General features: G+C 37.8%; 2 protein-coding genes across 7 annotated transcripts in view; both read left to right on the top strand.

Moving 5' to 3' along the window:
* The window catches only part of LOC309711500 (uncharacterized protein), a 208297-nt gene that overhangs the window by 115885 nt on the left and 66182 nt on the right, over positions 1 to 26230 (top strand). The gene's annotated exons all lie outside the window — the stretch shown is intronic.
* LOC309711492 (netrin receptor UNC5D-like) overlaps positions 1 to 26230 on the top strand; it is a 197632-nt gene that overhangs the window by 149743 nt on the left and 21659 nt on the right. For all 4 annotated transcript variants that reach the window (XR_014277986.1, XR_014277987.1, XM_082541868.1 and 1 more), the window contains 8 exons: positions 10836 to 11016; positions 12397 to 12564; positions 14250 to 14414; positions 14724 to 14756; positions 17677 to 17862; positions 22680 to 22829; positions 23719 to 23937; positions 24727 to 24811. Coding sequence is in view for 2 of the 4 variants with exons in the window: in XM_082541868.1 (XP_082397994.1) it covers positions 10836 to 11016; positions 12397 to 12564; positions 14250 to 14414; positions 14724 to 14756; positions 17677 to 17862; positions 22680 to 22829; positions 23719 to 23937; positions 24727 to 24811 (1187 nt within the window). In the remaining 2 variants the exon portion in view is untranslated. The remainder of the gene's footprint in view (positions 1 to 10835; positions 11017 to 12396; positions 12565 to 14249; positions 14415 to 14723; positions 14757 to 17676; positions 17863 to 22679; positions 22830 to 23718; positions 23938 to 24726; positions 24812 to 26230) is intronic.

The following is a 26230-nucleotide window of genomic DNA, read 5'->3' as shown; positions in this document are numbered from 1 at the left end:
TTCTGTGCTGTGATGCTGCGCGCCTTCGTGTGGAAACTCAGTAGGGTGATGTGTCGATAGATATCAAAGCCTGCGTAACCAAGCATCTGAAGCTTTGCATTTACTTAAAGGGGCAGTCTGTGATCTACCATTACTCCCAAACTGATTGACGTGCCTTTGCATAAACCGACCGATACGTTTTCTGATGCTAATGGATAAAGCTTTGTGGAGGTCAGTAATGTTTGCAAACACACTGACTTGTTTTTTAATCATAACTTCCGTTTGCATGTCTTCCAGCTCTTTTATATGAAACAACAGAACAGTTAAGAGTTGACATTTTATTTACAGTATGCATCTATACTGGCAGGGTCACTGGTATGTATATTCCCAGGATTATATAGTATATATAACTATTTGTTTAGTTTTTGTCTTTTCTGAGCCACAGCTGTCTAATTCTCAGTTTTAGTATAGTGTAGTGTAAATAGCACTGAGATTTTGTACATACTAAAAAGAAAAGAAAATATTTCATCATGTGTGATTTTGGACACAAAATTCCTCATCCCAGCAAAAAAAACAAAAAACAAAACAGAAAATAGAGCAAATACAATTCCTGTCAAAATATCCAGACTTGGCTGTTTGAACAGAGCTGTTCTTAATCTGTTTGTCCTTCTCACTCATTGTTAGTCTTGTTAAACTTAGGAGTTATCTGTCTCCATTACAGGGAGCAGCACCTTTCAGAAACAGATCCACTTAATATTAATTATTCACTAAATTATTCACTCATTCCTCTTTACAGGATTTAACTTGAGAAAATATGCTACATAGCAGGATAACATTAAGTTTTATATCAGATAGTATTTGTTTATTTCATAGTTATATATGTTCTCATTAAGTCATATTTAATTGTAGAGCTTATTCATTGCTTCTGGTAGCTCTGTAAAATATATAACATTAACATTACAACCAAATCACCTTTTATATTTCCACTCATAGTAATGAGTCATTAATTAATTGCTTAGAAGAACTGGTAAAAGTTCACATCAATGTCCATAACATCTGCAGTTACCACAGACCATGGGGTGTCAATTAAATGTGGAAAGGCAAAGTGAGCCCCTCTCCAATGTATTCTTTTTCCACTTTGAGGGACCCAATTAAAATGAATATCAATGGAAGTGAGAGACACTGCTGATAGGGGTTAATAAATACCAGTAGGGTCCAACCATCAGCTACAGTACTATTTAATAAGGATAGGGTCTCACTGGGATTAGAAAAATCATTTTTTACAAGTGTCCTAAGTCCAAAAAAGTAATAAGTAAAGATGACACCATGTTTTCTGATGTCTGTAGGCTTGAGGCAGTGTTTTGGTTTATAGTAAAGCAAAATGTCGTCACTGATGTTATATCAGTGATTTCTGGAATGCCAAAGCAGCAACATAGTATACGATGATGTAACGGGGGTATTTTCAATTATTATATTTTAAATCTTTCAAAGTTATTATTTATTAATATATTTTGTATTTATTTTTTAATCAACAGACTTTTTATTCGTATTATTTTTATTTCGTCAGTTTTATCAAAGCAACTGACCACATGTATGAATTAATAAAGTTCAGTGAAATGAAATGAAAAGAACAGGGGTTAAGCACTGTCTGCCGTACTGAATATTGTTTACGGATATTTGAGAATTTGTATTGCTCAAACATTTTCTTTGGTGTGCTTCATTGTTATGTCTGTCATGTTGTGATCTGTCATATTAACAAACTGTTCTAAAGCCATTTGTTTTTTCAGAATCCAAATCGATGCTTTAGAATTCCTTAAAGGTGAAAATGGACTCCAGTTCAAATTGTGTGTGTGTGCCCGTGTGTGTGTGTGTGTGTGTGATGAATGATTCAGCTCACACAAATGGAGCATCGGTGTACCACGAGTCTCCCCGATGCATTGTGGTCATCAAACTCCTCATGCATTCATTAATGTGACTCCGGCTAACAAAGAGAATGGTTATAGTAAATAATGCAGTGACAAATCCAGCTCCCTCTAGTATGACTTGCACTGAGGGAAGAAAAAAACTACTGACATCCAGAGTTGGAGATGTGGCAGTAATTTTTTTTTCTTTTTATGACTTTAGACATTGCTGAGAGCCTTTTTTGTATCCAGCACTGTGAAAGAGAGAAGCTCAAGCTCAGCTAAAGTTTGAGTTTTAAGGAATTGAGGTCATGCAGCATGATCTGTTAAACCCTGTTTGTATTCTGAGGGATATTTATTTTGGCCATGACATTTATCTGAACGTCCATACTCCCACATTCAGCTGGAAATTAATACTTGTGATGTTGAAGAAATGTGAACAGTTAATTTTTTGGAGCTGATATTAAATGCACAGTTGACGAAATGCGGATTTAATACGCTCCAACTTTCTAGGCTGTTTTAATACATTAATGCTTTACATCTGACTGTAAAGCTTGAAATCCCTTTATGTCACTGCTCTGTTCATGATCTCAGAGGCAATGCCATCAGTGAGGGAGAGGGAACTTTATCTGCATCTTGCTGTAACTAAGCCACCCGGGAGTTTACTTGGCTGCTGTGTAGGATGTTAATGAAAACCAGAGAACGCCATATTATCTGTCCCAGCAGTGACAGAGGCAATAATCTGTGCACAATGCAAGTCAGACCACAGAGAATGGATCATAGTAAAACAGCTTAAGTCTGCTTCAGTTTATTGGTGACAAGAGTTTTAACTGGCTCTGCTTTTTAGAGACAGAACAGTTACCAGTACATATTATACTCAACTGTGTCCTTACATAATATTTTTGTAATTAAATGTCACTTTTTCTCAATAAAAACAATCTTGTTTTGAATTAGTAGTTATTTAGTTAAACTATTAATAGCGCTTTACAGCTCAGTGATAACATGGTAAATGTGGGGTAATCTCAGAGAAAAGTCAACACTTAAGTAACAATGCAATAGTTTATTTTGTTTTTGATAGCAGTATGGTAACCTGCTTACAAGACAGCTGGTATTTTTCAGTGCAATATTTGGATTTAAGAAATTATCTGTCAGACGCATTTGGAGTTTTTTTCATTTTGAGTCTTTTATTGTCCTTTCTGTTGTTTAGCTGTGTTACAATTTCTACGTCTGGCCTTGTTTCCTGCTTTATTTTGAAAGTCTTGTGTTGCTATGTTCAATGCGTTTAGTTTTGCTCTTCCTCTTTGACATCGTTATGTTGATTTGTGTCAGCTGTTTCCCCATGTGTTTCCACTTCCTCTGATCACCTCCAGTGTGTATTTAGTCTGGGTGTTTTCTTTCAGTCTTTGTGAGGTTGTTTGGGTCACAGTCATAGAGTGAGCTGGAGGACCCAATAGCCGACATGGAAGGAGACAGGACTAAGGTTAAACAAAAAGCGAGCCGTTTATTATGGCTGGTAAACATGAATACAAAAATCAAGCAAAAGTGAACAGGAGCGACACTAAACTGAAACCTAAACTGGGAAAACTAAACTGTGGTAACCATGAAAACAGACATGAACACTGTTCTACCAAAAAACATGTGAGCAACTGTGATGGGGAAAAACAAGAACAAGAAACATAAACACGACCTGAGCAGAATCATGGAATACATGGAACAGATGACAAAGACTGAAAGAAAACACACAGAATAAACACACATTGGAGGTGATCAGAGGAAGTGGAAACACGTGGGGAAACAGCTGACACAAATCAACATAATGACATACAGGACAAGCGCAAAACTAAGCACACTGAACATAGCAAACAAGACTTTCAAAATAAAACAGGAAACAAGGAGAGATGTAGACATGACAACTAATAATAGCAACAGAAGAACTTAACATATCTCCAAATACAATATAAGAAATCAAAAATACAAACATAAACTCCAAATGCTGGGTCATAGACATTATCCTAAAGGAATAAAAACTGGATTCTTTCACTTTACAAGCTGATATCAACCTAAAACCTTCAATATCACATTAAAATTCTCTAGTAAGGTTATACTATATAACAGGTCTAAAAATATTGTGACGTCTCAGATATACTTGTCCTTTTCATCTCTGTTTAAAACTATGAATTTAACCATGTCTTTAAAATATAAACCTCCCTTTTTCTGTTTCATTTCATGATAACATTGCCTAAAATTGGAAATACAAAGCTAAATAGTCACTTTCAGTGTAATATTCATGAGTTAAGCATGAATACTGTGGCAGTTTTAAAGTACAGTGGCACCACTGGGATCTGGGATTTTAATAAAATTAAGGATGCCACATATTAAAGTAAACATCTAATACATATAATCTAATATATATGTGATGCCTGAAGGTTGTTTACATTTATTGATGAGTAAATATATGATGCCGTTGCTGCTGGGAACACACTGCGAACACAACTGAAGAGCTTTGCAGGGGAACAAAAATTAAAGACATCTTTAAACAACCTGACCACATGGCAAAATAACCACTTGTTCAGCAAAGCATTAACTTACTTAATTTGTGCACTGTTCACATTATAAACTTTAGATACTGGAAAAACACATAGACTGAACTGCTTTTATAACTTAGCCATTTGTTCAGCTTTACAGAAGTCAGCTAGATCTAAAACATGTTGTCATTTAAAATACAGCAAATCTATAAAAAGTGTCACGCAAATCCCAACCAGCTTTGTTCCCATGTAAGTTAGATTCTCAATTGTACCATTTTTCTGCATTTCTACTTTTTTCACAATGTTGTCAATCCCTGAAGGTTCAACTCAGTGTTTTACAAAGGGATTGTTCGTATCACTCATAGACAACACTTTTTCTACCTGTTAAAAGTAGAGTGACAACAAAGATTTCCAAAATCTTCTCTGTGAAATCTTTAAACTCTTAAAATGTCAAGAAAATATACAAAAATTTTCAACATTGCTATACCCAGTGTTCCGATTTATAGATTTATGAAAGAGTTTCCAATTTCAGAAAAAAAGGGCAAGTGAGTAATTATGTAATCAGGGCCTGTATCGTACATGTTTGACATGCAGAGAATGAACAGCAGAAATCATGCTGGAGAGATTAAAAGGTTAGCAGCTAACTAAAGGAATAAATGCTTTCAATTATTACCCACCCAAGTATTCCCAAGCATTCCAATCATCAAGCCACTCACCCCGAGACATTTAGATTGCTTGAAATATAATTATTAAGTGATAAGCATAACGTTTCCAGAGATGGTGAAGAGATAATCCAAGAACGCCCTGAAAGTTTAGCCACTCCTGCCTCCAGAACAGGCGTGCGTCAGATTTGGTGGATTAATTTGTTTAATGTGATTTCATGAAAGCTGTTGTTGCACTGAGAAAAGGCCAAACATGACTGAGGGGAGGCTGAGAGGGTGCAGGCATGAGTGAAGGGAAGGAGGGGAGGGGGCGGTTAATGAAGCGCAATCTTAATTGAATCAGATGGTACAAAACTTACTGCAATGCTTTGTAATTGTCTTCATGTCGCTTTCACTTCCCATTTAAATGATTGTAAATGTAGGTCATTACATCTGCTTTCAGAATAATCAAGTGTTTAGGCCAGATGCTGAGGGGAATTGAAATGACTTCTCTGTTAAGTTTAAGATGATACCTTTCTGCAAATAAACACGGCTCTCCAGACTTGCCGGCTCTCTCACCTCAACAGCTTTACACAGCTTGAATTTATCAGAAAATGAAGCCCTGCTGCATGCTTCATAGACACTCTGCTGATGATGTGATGCTGCTTTCCTGGCTTTATTTTATTTGCTTTCTCAACCAAGAGTGAAAAAGAGCAAAATATACTGGTACGTATGAGTGACATGTAGAGGTCAGTACGGTGGCCTTGACACCATGCCAATAGACTGCCAGCGCTGCTAGGTCAGGTGTTCTGTAGTGCAACACTAGTTGCTGCTATCGAAGTGGGACACATTTGCCAATTAAGCAAATATGTTTCCTGTCGTCCCCGGGCGCTGGCTTATCAGGCTCATTTGAGCATCCCTGCCATCTCATCAGCATGTGCATCTCTCCATAGTTTTTGACTCTAGGACCAACAGAGAGTGTCTCGCACTCCAGGATTATACTCTTCTCTGGAAGTGAGGGAGGGTCAGAATGACACAGATTAATCAAAGCAAAATCACAAGAGGAAAAACCAACCAGAGAACAAAGAGATTATTTTAATTTACTTCACTGTAAGAATTTCCTGAGATAAAGGTCCCAAAAAATGAAAAGTCACCACCAAAGAGGATTTGTCTGATCACAGAGAGGATAAAGAGATAATTATTGGTCAGTTTTATTGAATAGTACAACAGCTGCTGTTTAATGGTTTAATTAAGTTTCATCTTTCTCTTCTTATTATGTACTTTCACAAATCCTTTTTTTAAATCTCAGATGGCCTTTACCACGATGTGAATGAGAATCAAACACCATCACAGTTTAGAAATTAGGATAATGTTAGCATGAAAAAAAAAATCATTACATTAATCTCTCAGTCTGCTTCTTTTCTGTTTTGGTTGCCTGTTAAATTCTATCCACAAACACAAACACCCACATTACTTCTAAAAGTGTACACGTGCATCTTTTTTAAATCACATATAACTTTAAAAAATCTTAAGTGTAAGAAACTAACATATATAATACAACACACTGATTCAAAAGGAAAGCACATGCCTTACAGCGAAACAGTACGAAACTTGGAATCATTTTCTGAGACAAACAGCGACCTAACTAATTCAACGGCATTGCAGAAAGGATGAGAGAGATCTATACACCAGCAATCCATACTTTACCACTCAAACTTGGCTTACTTTCTATCAATACCACCTAAAAAGAGTTGATTAGAACATGTAAAATTCATGTAATAACAGCCTTAGTTCAGTGAACATAAAATGAGCCGTCTAATGAATCTCCACATACTTGACAACTTCTGTCTTCCGGAGTCAGTGCTTATTGTGTGTATAACACATTCTGGAGTGTACAACTGAAATGTTTAATCTCTAGTTACTGTGGAGTGGCACAATGGGTTTGCATGTGTGCCAGTTTCTCTGACGTTTGCTGTCTTAGTTGGCAAGCAGTGCCTTCTCAGTTTCAACTGGTGATGTAAATTTAACAGTTTTAAAATTGTCCTTCTTTGTGTGTGAGAGAAGTAAAGCTAGAACAGAAAAGCATCAAATGCAACTCTGTTTTTAACATGTACTGGTACCATTGCATGACTAATGCGTAATAAATAGTAAATAAATAGTTTCTTTGCCAATGTCATTATGAGAATACATTTTGGCTTCTTTTTTCAGCTACTGAATATTTGGTTCCTCTGCATTTCCTGGTTTTAAATTGATCTCTAAAGGACTGATTAGCTAGGATTTGTCTTAGGACAGGATTTTTTTACGACCAATTTCAACACACCAAGTTTGGGGAAGCCTAAATGCTAACCTCAAAGCTTTATAGCAGATGAACTGTTAATGTCACAGTGACTTTTACCTACAGTCTATGTCACAGAACACCTCAACCAGCTAACTAGCCATCTATATCTACAAATACATACCTACAGTGTGTCCTGGAAACCCTAATAAGTAATTAAGTTTTCATTGTCAAGTTGAACAAATTAGGTTAAATGAAACGCTGCTGAGTAAAAAGCCCCAAGAGTCGATTTGAAATGTTCTCCAGGACGACTCTGGCATCAAAGTGCTTCTTTACTGGCAAGGGGCTAATCCCATCGGACCTACATTTTCAATAATTCCCGATTTCCCAGTGGTTAGAGTAGAAGAAATAAAAAGTCATGAATGTTTGATAGCTCACTCTACTTAGGAAAGATAGCATCATTTCAATTACCCTGATCTTAAACAGCAAATCTTCTGGCATTTCATGGATATCTTTCATAGATTTTTTGTTTTAACTGTAATGTATAATTTATCATCTGCATAGGTAGAGAGCTACAATAAACACAGGGAAAGGTGGGGAAGGGTAACATATAGTATCATATAATACAGTGTCATTTCCGTGCCAAAAAATGCAAATTTTGGAGCTTTTAATGTTGAGTTGCGTTTTTATTTCAGATTTTGGATCTTACATTTGAGTTGAACGCAAGAGGAATGTGGTTCTGTTTTAAATGTATCATGTTGTCATATAGTCCTGTCATTTAGTCCAGTTATAGCACCGCAGTGATTTACCTTTGTATTGTTTTTTTTACTTAAATGTGGTGTAAATGGGAAAAATGCTTTCCTCCATCGTTTTGATATCTAATTTATGAAAAATTTCTACCTGCATGTGGAAGAAATTAGGTTTGTCATTGTGTTATGTAAAAGATGCAGATGTGAGTTCTTATTTTAAACAATGCAATTTGTTTTGCTCGGTGTTTCCTGTGGTGACATATTATCCACTTAATATTGAAATATATTTAATTTACACAGTGTAATAGTTACATCTTGGTACCTGTCAAACTCAGTTTCAACACTTTGCTCTAAATATTCATCCCATCTGAATATGAGAACAAAGCACTGGAGGTTAAGCTTCGATATAGTCATATATTCCACACTATATGACTATAATATACATTAAGTGAGTAATATAATGTAGACCGTTTTTAGTTCAGCTATTTTCTGAAATAAGGGGTGAGATAAGTGCATATCTTATAAACCTAATGTCTCATGGTGACATACAGTATTGGTCTTTGAGATGGGATCTCATTACAGTTTAACAAGCAACAAGTCATTTAGTTAGTTAGGCATCAACACTACAAACATGGTCGAGTCTTCCATTTCAGTTTGAATTAGCTGATGTGAAGCTTAGCAGCTATCTAAGTACCTGTCTTTCATTTACTGTAGGCTTGCAGACTAATTGAAAGATGGGTGCAAGCCAGTGTCAAGTGACCATTTGAAGAACTGCCGTTTTTGCAACTCCACGGTGGCTTTGTTTTTTAACCCCAGCAAAAACAACAAAGCTCACCAATCAATCACTTCAACTCATTTATTACTGTTTGAGAAGTAAGGGTCACTATTTGCTGTCAATCCTTGCATAAAGCAGACTACAAGAAAATACTGTGATTACATGAATAAGCTTGTAAAATGGGCTCATTTTGTATGAAATTATTCAATTATATTTGCTCCATTTTGTAGAAGGTCAAAACTGACTGCTTTCATAACTGACAAGACTGACCAGCCATGACAAACACTGGGGTTGATTAGACACTGGCTGTGAAAGAGTGAATTATAAAGAAAGAACTGATGAAGGCGCAATGTTGCACACTAGTATGAGCACTTGGTACTGTATGTCTTGAAAGCAGCGGAGCCAATTCATGAAAAAAAGCTACATGATGAAAGACTTCTTGGGCCATCAAAAGGAGCAAAAAACGCTTGTGACAACATGACTCCAGATTTATTGATTTCCTAGCTCTTTTTTTTTTTTCATCTAGAGTGCTTTGACAGAGCAAAGCAATCTCTGAGTTTGTTGGCTGTAGTTACATTCCCTTGGCAAATGGACACTATCCACAAACACACATGCTACTCACACACTGGAGTACAACCCCATGCACAAACACATGGCTCTCCCAGTGGGGCGGAGTTTTTAATCCTCAAATACACTGCCATAAATCAAAACGCAATCCAAGTGCCCTAGCTCGTCTCTCTGAATGAAAAGCTCAAGCTACTGGCACATTAATAGCAATTTACAGGGCCAGTCATGCGAGGAGAGGAGCATCAACTGAGCGTCTTTTATTTTGTAATTCCTTATTGGTTTCGCTCACTACATGGCCACTGAATTGGTAACGCTGGAGGATGTGACCTACCTACTACATCACTTTACTCTGAGCTGTTGTCAGATGTGTTGTGCTTCCCAACCCCCTAATCTTGCAATCAAAATGTGTCCCCTTACATATCTTCATAAATGTAGTGAGGGACGTGTTTCAATTTTTGTCCTCTCCTTTTTTGCCAAGAAGAGAGAACAGAGACTTCTTTACATGATGAAATGCAAAATGCACGCTTCAATCAGCACGACTGTGAAGCATTTGTTAGCAAATACTGAACTGTACGCAATCCTCAAAGGAACAATTGTAGCAAAATTTTTCTACTGTTATACTACAGTGACCTGCACATAACTAACTGGATTTTGAACCAGTTACCAGGCATGTGAGTGTGGGGAAATATATTCAGTTTTAATTAAATTACTAAAAGGGAATAATATAACTTTTAAAGGTAATGAATTGTTGTCTTAAATTTTCTCCCTCAAATATTAGGGACTCTTAAAAATGTTCTTGTAATGTTTAATTAAACAGGTAGATAGAAAAACGCTTCATGTATCACATCATTTACTATTGATGGTGCCTTCAAAGGCTCTCTTACTAATGCCATATGCCATTTGTGCATATCACAAATACTGGCTTTTTATAGTACAGTCGTTAACAAACCCGACGATCTCTCTTTTGCCCACGGGACAAAGTGTCCATGATTTCTAAAGACTAATTTTCATTGGTGAGCAACAAGACCGTTGACTGACAGCACTTAGAAATAAAATAATTTTAATGCACTTCCACCCGATGCCCTCAAGAATACGGCCATTACTAGTTTTTACCCTGCCTCTCCTGCACTGAGTACAGTCTCTTTAACGCTTTGTGTACCATAGATGATGAAAGAGAGCCTTTGCCGTTATATTCAGTTCAAATTGTTGAACTTTTCTCATGTAACTTTGGGTGAAGTTCACTTTATCTCTGAAAGCCTTTTGTGATACTCTATCAAACTACTGACCTTTTTTAAATTACTCTGATATGTTTTGAAACATTCCACCAGATGTTGTTAAGTGTATTTGCTTTTTTATCACTCACACCTGTCCGGTTGTCAGATGTTTGTCTGCCTGAATGAAATTGACATACTTTTGTTTTCAGGTGGATTGGCTGAAAAATGAGGAAAACCTGAGCTTTGATGATGGTAATATCATGGAGAAAAAAGGTGACCACAACCTCATCATCTCAGAGGCCCGGCTGTCTGACTCTGGAAACTACACCTGTGTTGCCAGCAACATTGTGGCCAAGCGACGCAGTGCCACTGCTACTGTTATAGTCTATGGTAAGATTACAGTTCTTTTAATTTTGCAATTTTATCTCTGACAAAAAATCATGAGAGTAGATTTGCCTGGTAACTTATTACAGTAGTGTTGAAGAATAGTCTTGCCTACATCAGAATATCAGTTTTCACTAGTATGGTATTCAGTTAGCGGCTAACTAAGCTTTACTCCCACCGAGGTTGATTATCTTGTTAATAGTGTTAGATCCTCAGTGCATAAGACCCTGGAAATTGTGGCTCGTTAGATAGTAAAATCTGCCTTAAAGCAGATAACATGCAAGTCAGAAAGGAAATAGTGCTGCATTCTTTTGGGCTGGAAAAATGGTTTGTTACTTCATTTTGTAAGTCCTCCTTAAAGCTAGGACACCTCACTGTTTGTCACTGATTGAGAAAAATGGGAACAACCACACACTTCTTTTCAGCGCTGTAGCCAAGCTGACAAATAGTCAGAGCTCATTCTTTTAACCTTAACTAGAAATGACTTTCTTCAGAGACAAGATTTTAAAAATTAGAGAGAAAAAAATAGATTCACAGCTGTCCCGCAGTTATGCCACAGCAACTTAACACTTAACTGCTAATATTTACCTCTTATTTATTTCTCCCCAATAAACCTTGTTGAGTTAAGGTCACAGTAATTTATCCTTCTGAACCATCAATGTGCCTTTTAGACCCTATTCCTTCAAAACTGCTCAAAAAAGTCTAAGTATAGTTTAATTAGGTTTCTTCCTGTTAAAAGGGAGTTTTTCTTCCCTACTGTCACCAAGTGCTTGCTCATAGGAGGTCATGTGATTGTTGTTGTTTCTTGGTAGTGTTGTAGGGTCCTTACTTTACAATATAAAGTGCCTTGAGGTGACTTTTGTTGTGAATTGCACTAAATATCAGGGCTGTAGAGAGTGAAATAGTGTCATACTAGTAAAAACTCCTTTTAGACTGAAGGGCAGCCTTAAATGAAGTGTCTCATTGTTCATTTTGCTGACCTTTCATCCTGTTATTTTTATTCTTTTAAAGAAGGCATTTAACTGCTGCAGGAATACATCTCATTCTTTCTGACATCCCATTGCTCCGGTCCATCAATCATTAATTTCCATAATGCTAATGAAGTCCCTGACAAGCTTACTATTCCCGATAGCCTCCAACAGATGTACAATAATGGAACAGTAGTATTTCTTCCTTTCCTATGACAGCAAATGAGCTCATTAGTCAATCATCCTACATTACTTTAGGAGACATATCCGAGGAATAAGTGTACATTGACAGAAGGGAAGACACTATTGATCTTTTTTTTCTGATGTTCATTACCGTCTTTGAGTGAATCCTCTGACTGTGATGCAGGCCAGAATTCCTTTAGTGTTTCTTCATACCCTCCTCTTCTGACACGTGCAGTGAATGGCGGCTGGTCATCCTGGACGGACTGGTCTCCCTGTAACGTGCGCTGCGGTCGAGGTGTGCAAAAACGCTCTCGCACTTGCACAAATCCGGCGCCTCTCAATGGTGGAGCCTTCTGTGAGGGCATGTCAGTACAGAAGAGTACTTGCAACACAGTGTGTCCAGGTAAGAGCAATAGCATGTTCTTTTCACTCTTAGTGATAAAGAGCATGTTTTAGTGTTACTAATTTTGACCTTTTGAAGCTTCCCTTGCATCTTACAGCTATGGGTTAAATAAAAGATTTACAGTTGCCAGATAAGATGTGCAAATTTTAGATTTATGACAGTTGAAAGTCTGTATTGTTCAAGTAGTTTTTTCTGCAGAAATCACTTCTTATTGTGAAAATGCACTTATTTGCATTCATGAGAATATTTGCATAAGATCAATACAATACAGCACCTGTGTCTTTGCAACAAAATCTAGATTTCTGTAGATGGTTAGCTTTACTTTACGTTGCACAAAGAATAGAAACTGGAATAATTGCTGGACTGACAGCTAGCAAAACAAGAAGCTAACAAAACTCTTCATCTGTCATTGTACAAAATGTATTTATATTTACGTACTATTTGTATAACATCCTTGTGAATATAATATACCTAAGTAATATGTAAATATCATTAGCACAAATACACAAGATTGCATATAATAGCATAAATAGTTTAGTAATACTGTCTTTATTTAACTTCTTTTTCATTATTTGGTCTAAATGTAAAAAATAGTTGGCTTACTTTTTCAGTCTCTGTTTGGAGAAAACTGAAACTTTGTGTTTTGTAATAAATAAATAAAAATTATAACCAAAAACTCAGTGATGAACCATAAACATTGTTTAATTGGTCCAGAAAGCTCAGTCTAAATACTATTATTTGTGTTTTTGCAGGAGCTACACAGTTGAATAATTTTTGTGCAGCACAAGACCCACTATTTAACCACAAATTGTTGCTGCTATCCTTCAATCTTTCTACAGAAATTAGATATAACATATGCCATGACACTTGTCTTAAAAGCTTTGGGTAGGTTTTATAGTTAGCACTAGTCTTCTTTCAACCTCAGAGATTTTACTGTGAAAGCATCTGCAATGCACTGGTGACAGTGGGTTGCTATCTGAAATCAAATGCAGTGCACCTGTGAAACAACTAATGAAGGGGAAATGTCTGGCAAGAGGAGAAAGATGCACAAATGGAGAGGGGTGAAGATAACATGAGAGAGAAGCTAAGAGTAGAATCTCAGGTTGTAAGAGGAAGTAGGAGTTATCAAAATTGTGCCTCTACCCGTGTGTTTTTTTTCTTTTATAGACAAGCCCAAATTTATGATTTCAACCACAGTGGAGTATAAAGAAAAACGCTCATCAGGTTTAAGTTAAAAAAAAAATTATCAGTCGAGTACAGTGCACTCCTCCAAACATTATCTCCTCTTTGCCAAATGTCTCCTTCTGACGGATTCTTTCTCTGCATCTGGGTTTGAGCATAAACAGGATGCCTTTGCTTTCAGATTAGCAGGAAGAGGGGATCTTTTAGACCATATGGAGGGGGAAAGGCGAATTGATGGAGTCTCTTTATGCTCCAGATCAGAAACACCAGCTTTGTACATGTTTTTGACACTTTAAGTGGGACATTATTTTTAGTTGCGCAACTGTTACCTTGAAAGTGTTTTGCTGTAAAGTTCCACAGCGCTATTAAAAAAATACACTTAAACCTGGAGTATGAGTAGCATGCATTTTTTAGTTCCTGTTGTGTTTCATTGCATTTCTTTATACAGTAACATGTGCATGTATTCACATTCAATGGCTCTATCTTTGTGTTTGCCCCTGCAGTGGATGGCGGCTGGGGAGAGTGGAGTGAGTGGTCAGCGTGTAGTTCGGACTGCGAGAGGCAGCGCAGCAGAGAGTGTACGGCTCCGGAGCCCAAGCATGGGGGGCGACTGTGTGACGGGGTGGCAGTGGCTACAGAAAACTGCACAGGCGGCCTCTGTACACAGAGTGGGTAACATCAGCTCCACACTTCACTGGTTAAAAAGGAGAAAAAGATATAGTGGTTTAGCACCATTACTGTCAGTCCCATTGTGTTCATTGACTGTGTCATCATAGACTTACTGTTCATAATTTTTGGCAGTGTGGGCTAGATCATGATCGTCATGATAATCATGCTCATTAGCAACGCCCTCATCCGTCTTCATTATTCAAACACTTTGTTTCACATACATCACACACAGTGTGCACCAGCGTGGATTTGCACGCAGGCAGTGATTGAATCAGCTAACGCTTAAATGATATTGTGTGTTTCTGCAGATCGGAAGTTGCTGCATGATGCCAAGCCACAAGGTGAGCTTCTGTTTAGTTTCATTTCTTGCTGATGTTTTATTTAAAAGATATCACTCTCTCCAGCCGTGACCTGGACGATTGCAAGATTAGGGATTGGGATTAGAAAAAGGTGTGACCAAAAGTTTTTTTCACACATTTTGCAACTCTGAACTTTTGTAAACAAAACCCAACAGAGGAGTATATAACAACTCAAACTAGGCATTTTTAAACACCCTTTAACCTGAACCTCCCTGACACAAAGTCCACATATACTACAATAATAAGAATTGCTGAATTTACATTAGCAAGTCCAACATCCTAATTATCTGTCTGCTCTACCCAGACAGCATCCTCACTTTAACCAAAAAGTTTTGAAGCCGTGTAAAATGTAAATGAACACACAATACAATGGTTTTCAAATTTTATATGCACATATCAAATGTTTAAATTGAGGCTAACAAAAGGCTGGAAAAGTGAGCTGAACAACGAAGAGACAAATTTTCAACTAATTAGGTTAATTGGCAAAATGTAAATATGATTGGGTAGTACAGAGGAAAACTGAAAGCAAGAGCTTGAAGGATAGATGGGTAGAGCTTCACGAGGTAGCAAAAAAATCTACACTCCCAATTATTTTGTTTTAAATAAAAGTGGAAGTTTAGAAAAAATGGAAAGATTTATTTAAAAAAAAGAAAAACAACCACATCTTTATTTTACACCAACACATATATGATTACCAGTAAGCAAAGTGGTTGTTTGTTTACATATTGGTTAAGAGTTTGTTTCTAAAAACATTTTCCGACTATAATATGCAGTGTACCTTTAAATATCATTTGAATGTCTATTATAAGGTTAAAACTGATGTTTCACTCAGTTTTCAGTTTTGTTTTAACTGTTTGTTTAGGTTATAGCACCAATACTAATGTGTTAGGTAGAAGGCAAATTATAGTTTAGATTAAAATACAGTGAGTTATGGGTAAGACCTGACACATTATTATGTGCCATTCATGCAGGAAACATTGTGAGTATCTCTGAGACGCCAATTGTTCATACTTAAACCAATAGCATGGATGAATATCAATTATAACACTGCTGATTATGGAACATTATTAATATCATTACCATTGCATTGCTATTACAGTAAGTATTCAATATGTTTACTCAGTTTCACATGTAATTTTAATGTACTGATGTACTGATTACATGTACTGATGGTATTACGAAGCCCAATATGTTTTCTAAAACTAAAGTATAATTTAGGCTTTTTTTGTTAAATGCAGGTATAATAAGTTATTTTCAGAGGGTAGTTCCATTCACACCTAGTTGAGTTTTGTCTTGTAAACACCTTCTGGGCTGATAGCAGCAAACTGGTGCGATGTCATTAATGGCATTTATAGGAAGAGACTGGCTCTGGCTGCATAATCCCACTGTTGGAGTGACAGAAATTCTCTAGCTGACAAGAATAGTTACAAGAAAACACCACGCTCATCAGCAGCCATTTGGTTCTGGCACTGGTTAAGCTTAACAAATTACTAATGTTGCCCTCAGAGAGGGAATTGCCCTGAAATAGGAACAATAAGCTGCCAAGTGGTAAATCACAGGTGTGGCCATAGAGAATAACGCTGTATGACTCACTGTGAATTAGCTTATTTAAATACATATGTTTTGACGAACAGACAGCACATCAAATGACACGTGAATGAATAATGATGATTAATATTAACAAATGGCAAATTAAATTCATTTCTAAAGGTTGTTTGGCTTAGCCGTTTGTTTCCCTAACCAAACATTTGTCATTGATGCTTCTTATCTCATTTCCTGAAATATTTAAATAAAGTGCATTGTGACTTTTGCTGTGTTCTTTACACTCTGCATCCGTTTCCACATGCTGTATGTTGTTTGACTTGGATTGTTACCAAGTCTCTGTAAAAATAACACAAGCTGTATCAAACGTCCCAGCTTTTATTGCCATTATTATCTCAGTTTCACTCCTACATTAATGATGCTGTACACTTCTACTTATTTTTGATTATATCGGGCATTGTGTTTCAGTTTGAGCTCTTTGCGGTTAACCACTGTAAATCCACTGCTTTATGCATTATTGCTGTGTAGGGAAATGCTACTGCGTAGCTTGCACAGAGAAAAATCAATTTGCCCATGTTTTCCTGACTTGTCCTTTCACATAGTTATGTCTTCTTGTTTGTCAGGAATGGGAAAAAGAATGCGACCAGGCTGCCAAAAACTTCCCAAGCCCTCAATTAACCTGCTACTGTAGCTGTTAATACCGCTTTGCATATTTTGTCAATTTCTCCTGATTTGAGCTTCAGGCTACGTAGAGGATTTCTCAGCATGTCCTGTTTTAGTGCAGATCTCATTATCTTTCAAGAACAAGCTAGCAGCTCCTTTATTTCCCCACTCATTCGTTTGCTTTGTGGAGTTGGACGCCGCAATACTGGTGGGACCAGATAGAGCATAATCGCTGCCGATGAGCTAATTTAATGAATTGGTTTTGTCACATTATCCCAGTGGAACACAGAGTGCCTCCAACACCAGAGCCAAGCAGTGTTTGAAATGACAGTCAGGTGCTGGGTTGATTATAATCGCCTTCCTTCCAAGGTTCCTCATTAGTAACTTTAACACTGAGGAATGGAACAATGAAGCTGTGCATCATGGAAAGAACAGAAAATAAAAAATGCACTAAAGTAGCATGAAACCAAGGTAGACTTCCATAAAAGCGCTACTAAGCAACACAGATTTCCAGTTTATTTTGGGAGAGAATGTCTCCAAGCATCCTAATTAACCACAGAGACTCCGAAAGCAAATATAAAAAGTCTTGATGCATGCTCAATCATCCAGATAAGGAAATCCCAAAAAGTTGATTGTGTTCATATGGACATTCAAAATCATGTTTGTTTGTTTTTTTCACTCATTCTGACATTTCAAGGTGTGGAGAACAGCAGTGACGTTGCCCTGTATTCAGGCCTGGCTGCAGGGGTGGTGACAGTTGTACTGCTCATCGTCGCTGTCACTCTTTACCGAAGGAGCCAGAGTGAGTACGGTGTGGATGTCATTGACTCCTCCGCCCTCACCGGAGGCTTTCAGTCCTTCAGCTTCAAGACCTCTCGTCAAGGTGAGTCATTAACTGTGGCTCTCAAATATCAGAGACAATTTGCCCTCGAAATTGTGTCATAAAACACTGAATCCAAATGAGAACTTTGTACAAAAATCTAAACGTGAAATTTTCAAAAGCAGCAAAGAATGGATGGATTTGGGGGTTTTCCTGCAAAAGGCAACTGAATTTGGTTTTAAATCCAAGTATGCATCCTTTATAAAGCTCCTTGTAAAAATTGAGGATTCATGTTGTGTTGGAAATCTTTTTTGGCGTTTTGACATTTCACTGTATGCACATTATGTGAACTAGCTTAACAGTGTGCAGAAGTTAATTTGTTGAAGTCTATTGCAGCTATGATTATTTAAAGAAGAATTTAAAGACTACACAAGATATGCACAGTCTTTAACTTGTCATTTAAAAGCACAGACAAATTGTACACAATGCAATTGGAAACTCAGAGAAACTCCAATATGTAAACACTGTTTATTTGCTCTTGAAGAGCCTTATCTCCATGTAAAGATATTTTAAAAAAATTGTTTGTTGGACTTTGCAGTAAGATCTTAAAAAGGCAGTTTATAACAACTGACAAAATCTCTGTGACACCTCTACACCCACCCTGCCACAGATGGAGCTAACATGCACAACAGTTAAATATGATGTGCAATTAAAAGTGCATCACATTATAAACCAGAGCGTCAAAATAGCTTGTTTTTATGTTTTTATTTTGCATGTGCTTTTATTGCTTTTAACTTTTATTTTTTATTTCAGTTTGGCTGTTTAAAAGACCACAAAGAAAGCCCTAAAAATTAAAGCTGCAATTGTTGCCTGCTAGTGCAGAGAGCTGGCATTGTCTTTGACATTAATAGCCATTCTAACACACACATAAAAGCAAAACACAGAAAAAGAATACGACATAGACATACAATCATGTAAAAAGGAAAGTACATCCTCTTTCATTTCTAACATTTTACATATTAGGACATAATACAGAGTCCTCTGTTCCTCACCAGGTTATAAATTTGTGTTGATAAAGCCTCTGATGAACAACACATGACATGTTACACCATGTCATTAACTTTAGTTGTTGGAGGTACTTGTATATACACAGCTTTCTCAAGGTCCTGTTGCAGCATTTCAGTTGGTTTGAGGTCTGGACCTTGACTGGGCCAGCCAGAATACTTTAGTTTGCAGAGGACTTCAAAGTTGACTCAAAAACTGTAAAGTTCCATGTGGCTGCAAAACAAGCCCAAATCATCCACCCTCCACCATCGTGCTTGACAGTTGGTGTGAGGTATTTGTGCTATTTTGCGGTGTTTGGTTTTATCAGATATAGCACTGTATATTCTGGTCAAATATCTCCAGTTAGAGAAGAAGATTTCTCCTCGCAACATTTCTAAACAAGCCAATTACAATGTCACATATTTTAACATTTGATATGTTAACTGAGCCCCGTGGAGTCTTAGACATAGCTCTTGGGTTTTGTGTAGCTTCTATGAGCATTGCATGCTCTGGTCGTTGGGTGGTCTGTTTTCCACTTTTTTCACTGTTTATCTTTCTCCCAGATTCATGGGCAGCATTTAGGTGTATTAACACCTAAAAGCTGCAGAGCAGAAAACTTCCAAAACTGCTGCTTTTATGGAGATCACCCTTCCTGATTGTCAGTCAATTAAATGCTTTTCATTAGTAGCACTGGGTGGTTCCTTACCTTCGTAATTCCTATAGGAGCAGAAAAGGTGTTTAATTTTTGTTAATAATGACACTGTGTAATATGTCATGAGTTGTTGCTTATCTCAGGTTGTATTTACCTCATCTTTAGAGCTGCTTAGGACACAACTATTGATGATGACCCTTGATTTCCTTTTTTACTCTGCTGCTAACGTTTTAGCTGGCTATTATAACTGAACACACACCCCCAAAAGTTCAATGGTGATGAACTGGAATAGGAATTAGTTTATTATTTAATTATAAATAATAATGTAATAAATAAAAATAATGTAAAATGTTGTTTCTGGTACACCTTGTAAGAGAAATACTGCAAAGTGCTTTATGAAAAAATTCTAACAACAGAAAGGCAAAAAATTACATCTAAAGCAAGTAGAATAGTTATATAATGAGGTTCTATGTAAATAACACCAAAGATCTATGCAAGCCATACAGTTTTCTATGTATCTGTATTTATTCATCTTTATGAAATATGAATACATTTATTTGTACGATATATATGCATTAATTATTAACACGCTTTAGGGGCCAGAACTGAGTTTATCTGTTTGTTTGCTTTAGCCATCTCAAGCTTTTTTTCTGTCTGTGCTGTAGTGCAATAAATGTCCAATAATTTACAGCTTAACCTATAAAACATGCATTGCATTTATTACTTTATTGCAAACATCCATATTCAGCAAGCAATAAACTTATGGTAACAAGCAGATTGTGCACTCTAAACAAATGTATAATTTCACTCTTATCTATTATTACTCAGGCCTCCTCTTAAGTACCATAACTTGAAAAGTTAGTTGAAAGGAAGTTGAAAAGTTATCAGATAATGTCTCAGTTTTTGGTATTGTATTTTATTACAAAACCACAATTAATAATTCACGTCTGCAAAATTAAAAATGTAATTTATTACCGCTATCTCTTTTTTTCGCTGAGCACCACAATGGAGCGTTTGCGGTCCCGTGTTACTAAACGAAGAAACATCAGAGCGCCGTAGCGTGCTGTGACAGATTGAGGCATATTTTTGCAAGGCTGGCATTATGGGTCGCCACAGCAGCAGCCCTCAGCAGGGCATAATAAAGTTCATTTTGATAACACAGCAGGAGGCAGGGAAAGCTTTAATCTTGGTCCCTGTTCACTGTGTTAGAGGCGCTAAAACAGCCAAGCCTCCATAACATTCTGCATGTCCTCCCCTCCTTGCACGTTGCGCCCTGCTGTATGCTGCTGCAGTTATCATTTCATCACGATCATTTCATTTCAATACTTTTTTGCAGTCACGTTTTTCATTATGAGTAACTGTAATAACAGCTCACCCATTAAAATTATTGGCCAATTTACAGTACTTTGCTCATCAGGAGATACACACACTGTGTACTCAGTGTCTTCAGGTCTTATTTAATGCTTGCTGGAAGCAGCTGTCAATGGGTGCTGTTCATTATGGCATTGTCTCTGCACGCCTTTCTTTACTTTCATCTCTTCTCCTCTTAGTTCCTCCCAGCGAGGATCTGAGAGAGAGAGAGATGCGAAGAGAAGATGTGAGAATGAAGGAGCCATAGCTGTCATATGAGAAATCCGTACTTTTAGAGTCAGTTTTAAGCAGCGTTAGTTACATCAGCAACATGCTGCACAGCTGGATCACTTGTCACACTGACTGATTCAAATGTCCACAGAAATTCTTCTCACACAGGCCTTTATTTAAACTCATTAACACAGCCGATAAATCGTATTATTGTTGTTGCTCGTGTATTGATCAAAAATGCTGCTTTGTTTGATGCAGCAGTTATTGCTATTAAAGTATCTAATATATTCTAATGTCTTATATAGACATAAGAAGAATAAGACATACTTCCTTTATCCCAAATACTGGGACATACAGGTATATTACACAGTACCATATAACTGTGATGTGTGTTAATCAGTCGGTTTATATACAGCACTGAAAAGTAACCAGTGTGAGAACATCTCTGTTATTTATTCTTTTTTTCAGTTAGATTGTAGAGTCAGATCAGTGTTGTCAGTTTAGTTTTTAGCTTAGATTCCATCGGTTTCAGTTTTAGTCTAACTATTAGAATACGGTGGGTGTTTTTTAGGGGCAGATTTAAGAATTTCTGAATAAGTTATTTACTTGCTGCTTGTTTGTGGTCTCTCTGACTTCAGTTTTGTCTTCAGTAGCTTTAAAGCATGTGTATACGTGCCCATTTCATAATTGCATCCAGCTCCTGCTTTCTTTTCCAAACTTTACTAATCCCATCATTCTTGTGCAAGTTAATTTTGGCTTTATTTTGGCCTTCCTGTTCTTGAGTGAACCAGTGGTTTTAACTGGTTTAACTGGACAATGATGCCTGGTTTCTCTATAATATTCTTGATAATATTCTTGATTTGGTTCAATGTTTTTCTTAAACATAGAAAGAATTCTACGATCCGCATTAAATGTCTTCTGTGTTTTTTGAGGCCTTTTGCTGTGTTTAATAATATTCCACAAAAAAATTTTATCCTTCTCTTTTATTGGTTTTTTTTTTCAACCTAATGACAACCTTAAATAACATCAAAGTCTTTTAGGGGCCTCATCTGGAAAGTTCCAAACATAATTTCAGCATTTGAAATCATCTTCTGCATAATTAAGATGATTATCTGCATAATTTGTCTTGGAAAAACTGAGGGGACATGTCTTACTTGACCTGGTTTGTCAGTCAGTTATCTAATTACTTTGGTCTAATTACTTTAGCCTTTCAAAATGGAGTATATGTATTTAAAAAAAAAAATCATTGTAATTACTTAACTAAACAGTTGATTCTTCAATTGAAGCTCACAGTCTGCACTTCAGTCACATCTTAATTGTTTGATTCAAAATTCACTGAGGTGTTGTCCACAAATCTATGGAGCTAGCTGTAAATTGGGTTATCAGTAGAAAATGAATAGAAAAAATCAATAACAGTGTCACTTCTAAGTGAGTCACACTAAGATATATGTCTTTTTTTCATTGTATTACAGCAACAGCCACGGACAGAGAAAACATATTTGTGATGACATACTCTTCAGGTTGTTTTGTTTTTTTATTGATGATGTGGGCTCTCATGTGTAATTGCTGACATTCATTTGCTTTTTCTCTGTGTGTGTTTCAGCAAATCCTCTGCTTATTAATTCATCCATGCAACCTGATCTGACAGTGTCACGTACCTACACCAGCCCCATGTGTTTTCAGGACTCCATTGACAAGGAGCTAATGGCTGAGCGCTCACTCCTTGACCCGTTGCCTGATCTTAAGGTTAAAGGTTAGAAAACAGAACTCTTATGAAAGTCCATGTCTGTGGTACTCAGTTACTTTTGAAAGGGCAAGTCTCACAGAGAAGTGAACGGCTCTGTGGATGCACTAGGGCAGATAATCTTACTTTGGATCTGTTTTTTCCTAAGGCAGTCTCTAGGAAAGTCAATTTTCAGTGCATCACGAACTAGACACTCAACACTTCATGTTGTTGTTTGTTAGTGCTGGTTGCTGCCTTTTATTCCCTTGGTGGCATGATTAGCATTCAAAATTAAGGTGATCTTTGAAATAATTGGTCCTTAACTTAGACAGTGTATAAAAAAGTAGATGCTTAGTCCAATACAGTCATTGTCAGAAATGTCGAAAAACAAGAGCCTTTTTATTGTACTTAGTGTGATTTTATAAAGAAAAATATTCTTATTAAAGTCATATCTCCATTTGGCTGCCTACATACTATCAGAATTTGCTAATGATGATCAGAAGACTGTGCCAGCTTACATTACAGCAGATAGACACACAATTTAAACCCCATTGCTCTTGTCTTTATGGGTTTGTTCCGGATAAATGAAAGACTCCACCCCCCGAACTCATTTAAGTGCAGTGTTGCAATTACTACAGCCCCAGGCATACACTTTTTACCTTGAGGCAAAAAGCTTGACAGTGACAGGGTTCTTGAGACTTGTTAGTTGGGTTTTCACTAAGCTTTGGCTGGACAGTTACTGTTTAGAGCAGGGGTTTAGTAAACAGTTTCAGAGTGATTGGTTTTGCAGTCAAGAGCAAGCTTTTAAAAAGCTTTAAAGGGCTGTTTTCCTACTGTTGGATGTTTGACTGTTGGACCTGAAAAAATGTGTTAAAGCTACACAAATTCTAATGTCACAGAGCTTTCACTGTATCCTCAGGGGTGACGGAAAGGGCAGAGTACCACGTCATGTCCCACCCTCAGACATTTCCAAGGGGACTGGCTCCAGACTATAGAGGGGTTGCAGTGGGGACAACACTGGGCAGAAGAGGCAAAAACCTTTTCAGTCCACACGTCTCTCTGACTCCCTGCTTGCCTCTGCACAGAGCAACTGCAGTGTTTGGCCATGCTGGAGGCAGGCTCGTGGTACCCAACACAGGTGAGTGTACGATGAGGCAATTATCATTCAATATCTTCCTGCTGAAGAGCATGTGTCGACTTCAGTTCCTCCAAATTCAGCTAGCATTCACAGAGGATAGAAACTATAAAAACAAGTTGTTCTCATTTGCACTTTTTAAGTTGTTTAACCTTGTCAGAGTTGATCGGTAGCAAAAATGAGGAAAAAAGTCACATACTGAGTAGGCAACATGATTATGGAAATATTATTTACAAAATGATGAAGTTAAAAAGCACTAGCATTTTTAGCCAATCGGTTCCTACCCTGCAAAGTATGGAAAATGTTTTTGATCACAAAAAATACTAAACTTTTTCCTCAAATAAATTACTTTTTTTTAAAGCATTTTAGGAACATTTTAAAGCACCTAATGCGTGCTGAAGAAATATAAACAAGTGTATTTAATGTGCTGCTCAGTCTATTGCATTATGCAGGCAGCTCTTTCTCGTGGCCTACATTCATCATTGTGTCCCCTGAGGGGCTTTATGTACTGCTAGATTGGCAGTAATTGTTTATGATACAGTAGAATGTTATGCATATGTCTTTGTGTTTAAGAGGAAAGGATGTCTGTGATGCCTGCTTCTGTGCATGCTTGTGAATAAGAGATCGCTGCCAGCATCGAATCACAAGGGGACTTGCTCTGGCGACCTTTTTCTGGGGCCCGTCACCCCTCTGGCTGTCACCTTCACTAAACAGACCTGACAGCTGAGCAGGTGTGTGTCATAAGTGTGCATGTCTGCTTGTTTGTTGATCAGCATGCCTCCTTCTCTGCAGGTATCAGCCTGCTGGTGCCTCACGGGGGGATTGCAGAAGACACTACCTGGGAGATGTACATGAGCATCAACCAGGAGGACAGCAGGTGAGGGACTCTCACTGAGGTGGTGCTGTATGCTTCCTAGTCTGCTCTCTTTTAATCCTTCAACAACACATTCCTCATCCCTCATCCTGCCACCTCGTCTCCTCCTCCTCCCTTTGCCGAATGAGCGCCACAAACACAAAACCTTTCTTATGAAGGCTACGCTGTGACATGTCGTGTACACATGCACATGCACATGTTCCCACACGGCATGCGGTCCTTGCTTATCTCACAGACACTACAGGGGAGGACATGGTGTGTCACAAAATACATTGGCAGCTGTAGACAGATTGCATTACTGCCTTAAGCAACTGTCATAGCAGAAGAAGATACGCTCCGTGACTCTAGTAGACCGTTTTGTGTTTGCATACGTAACTGTGACAATATCTCTCTCCATTTTGACTGGTTAGAGTGATGAACTTAGTGAAGTCATGATGATTGATTAGGCAGACAGAGATAGAGTCATGGGCATGTGTCAGAATTTGGGTGACTATTACCTGCAAGCAGAAATCTATTTCTGTAACTTTCTTATTTCTCGCAAAGCTATCACTTGAGGAAAAAAAGGGCTTGATAGATAATAACTCGGTGCAAAAGGGCTGTAATACCTTTGGATTCCATGCAGCAGAGCTTTGGATGCTATCTGACAACCAGATGTCAGTGTTTGGACATGTTCTTGATTCACAGCAGACAGTATCAACATGTCAGTATGACTGCGTGAAGCCCTGCTAGCTAGCTGTCACCCCAACCACACCGCTAACCACCAGTGATTCTCGATGAAATTGGATTTCTACGTCCAAGGGGGAATCATAAGTGACATCTAAATATCAGCTGTCTTTTCACCTTACTTCCACCCACCCATTTAGTGCCTGGGGTCACGTGGGAGAGGGAGCATATCAAAGGTCACATATAGGTTGTGGCACAGAGCTCAGTTAGCAGACTGGTTGCACACTCCCCCGCCTTAAGTCTCCCCAATTCAGCCAGACTGTTGCCCTCCAAGCTCCTGCTTTGCTCTGATAAGCCCGATGCTGTTTACTTCTCTGGCTGCCGCTTAAGAAGCTGCAGGAGCCGTGCACCACTGAGCTGTCACTCAAAGCCTATCTTCTGACAGCCACAGAGTCCAGGGGAGAAATTGGATGCTTTCTCCCCATTCAAACCTTAGCCATCTACATAAGACGATGCTTTCCTCTGCAAAGAATAGGAATCGATCAGCTGGGGCTCAGTTTCATGTGTTCGCGAGAGCTGCCATCCATCCTCTGGGCTTCACGAGGTTGTTTTGTGTGTGATCTTCTTCAGCTCAGCAGGGGACAGTGAGTTGTCCAAGGACAAAATGCACCTGATACTCTGCATCTTGCAAAAGTTTCAAGCATATTTACGAGGCAGGCAGTTTTTGCTCTGGTGTCAGTTACATCAGACTACGCAAAC

This window comes from Aulonocara stuartgranti, assembly GCF_965226115.1.
Source record: "Aulonocara stuartgranti genome assembly, chromosome: 7".
In the NCBI taxonomy this organism is placed as follows: Eukaryota; Metazoa; Chordata; class Actinopteri; order Cichliformes; family Cichlidae; genus Aulonocara; species Aulonocara stuartgranti.
This window is presented reverse-complemented; position numbering and strand designations above follow the sequence as displayed.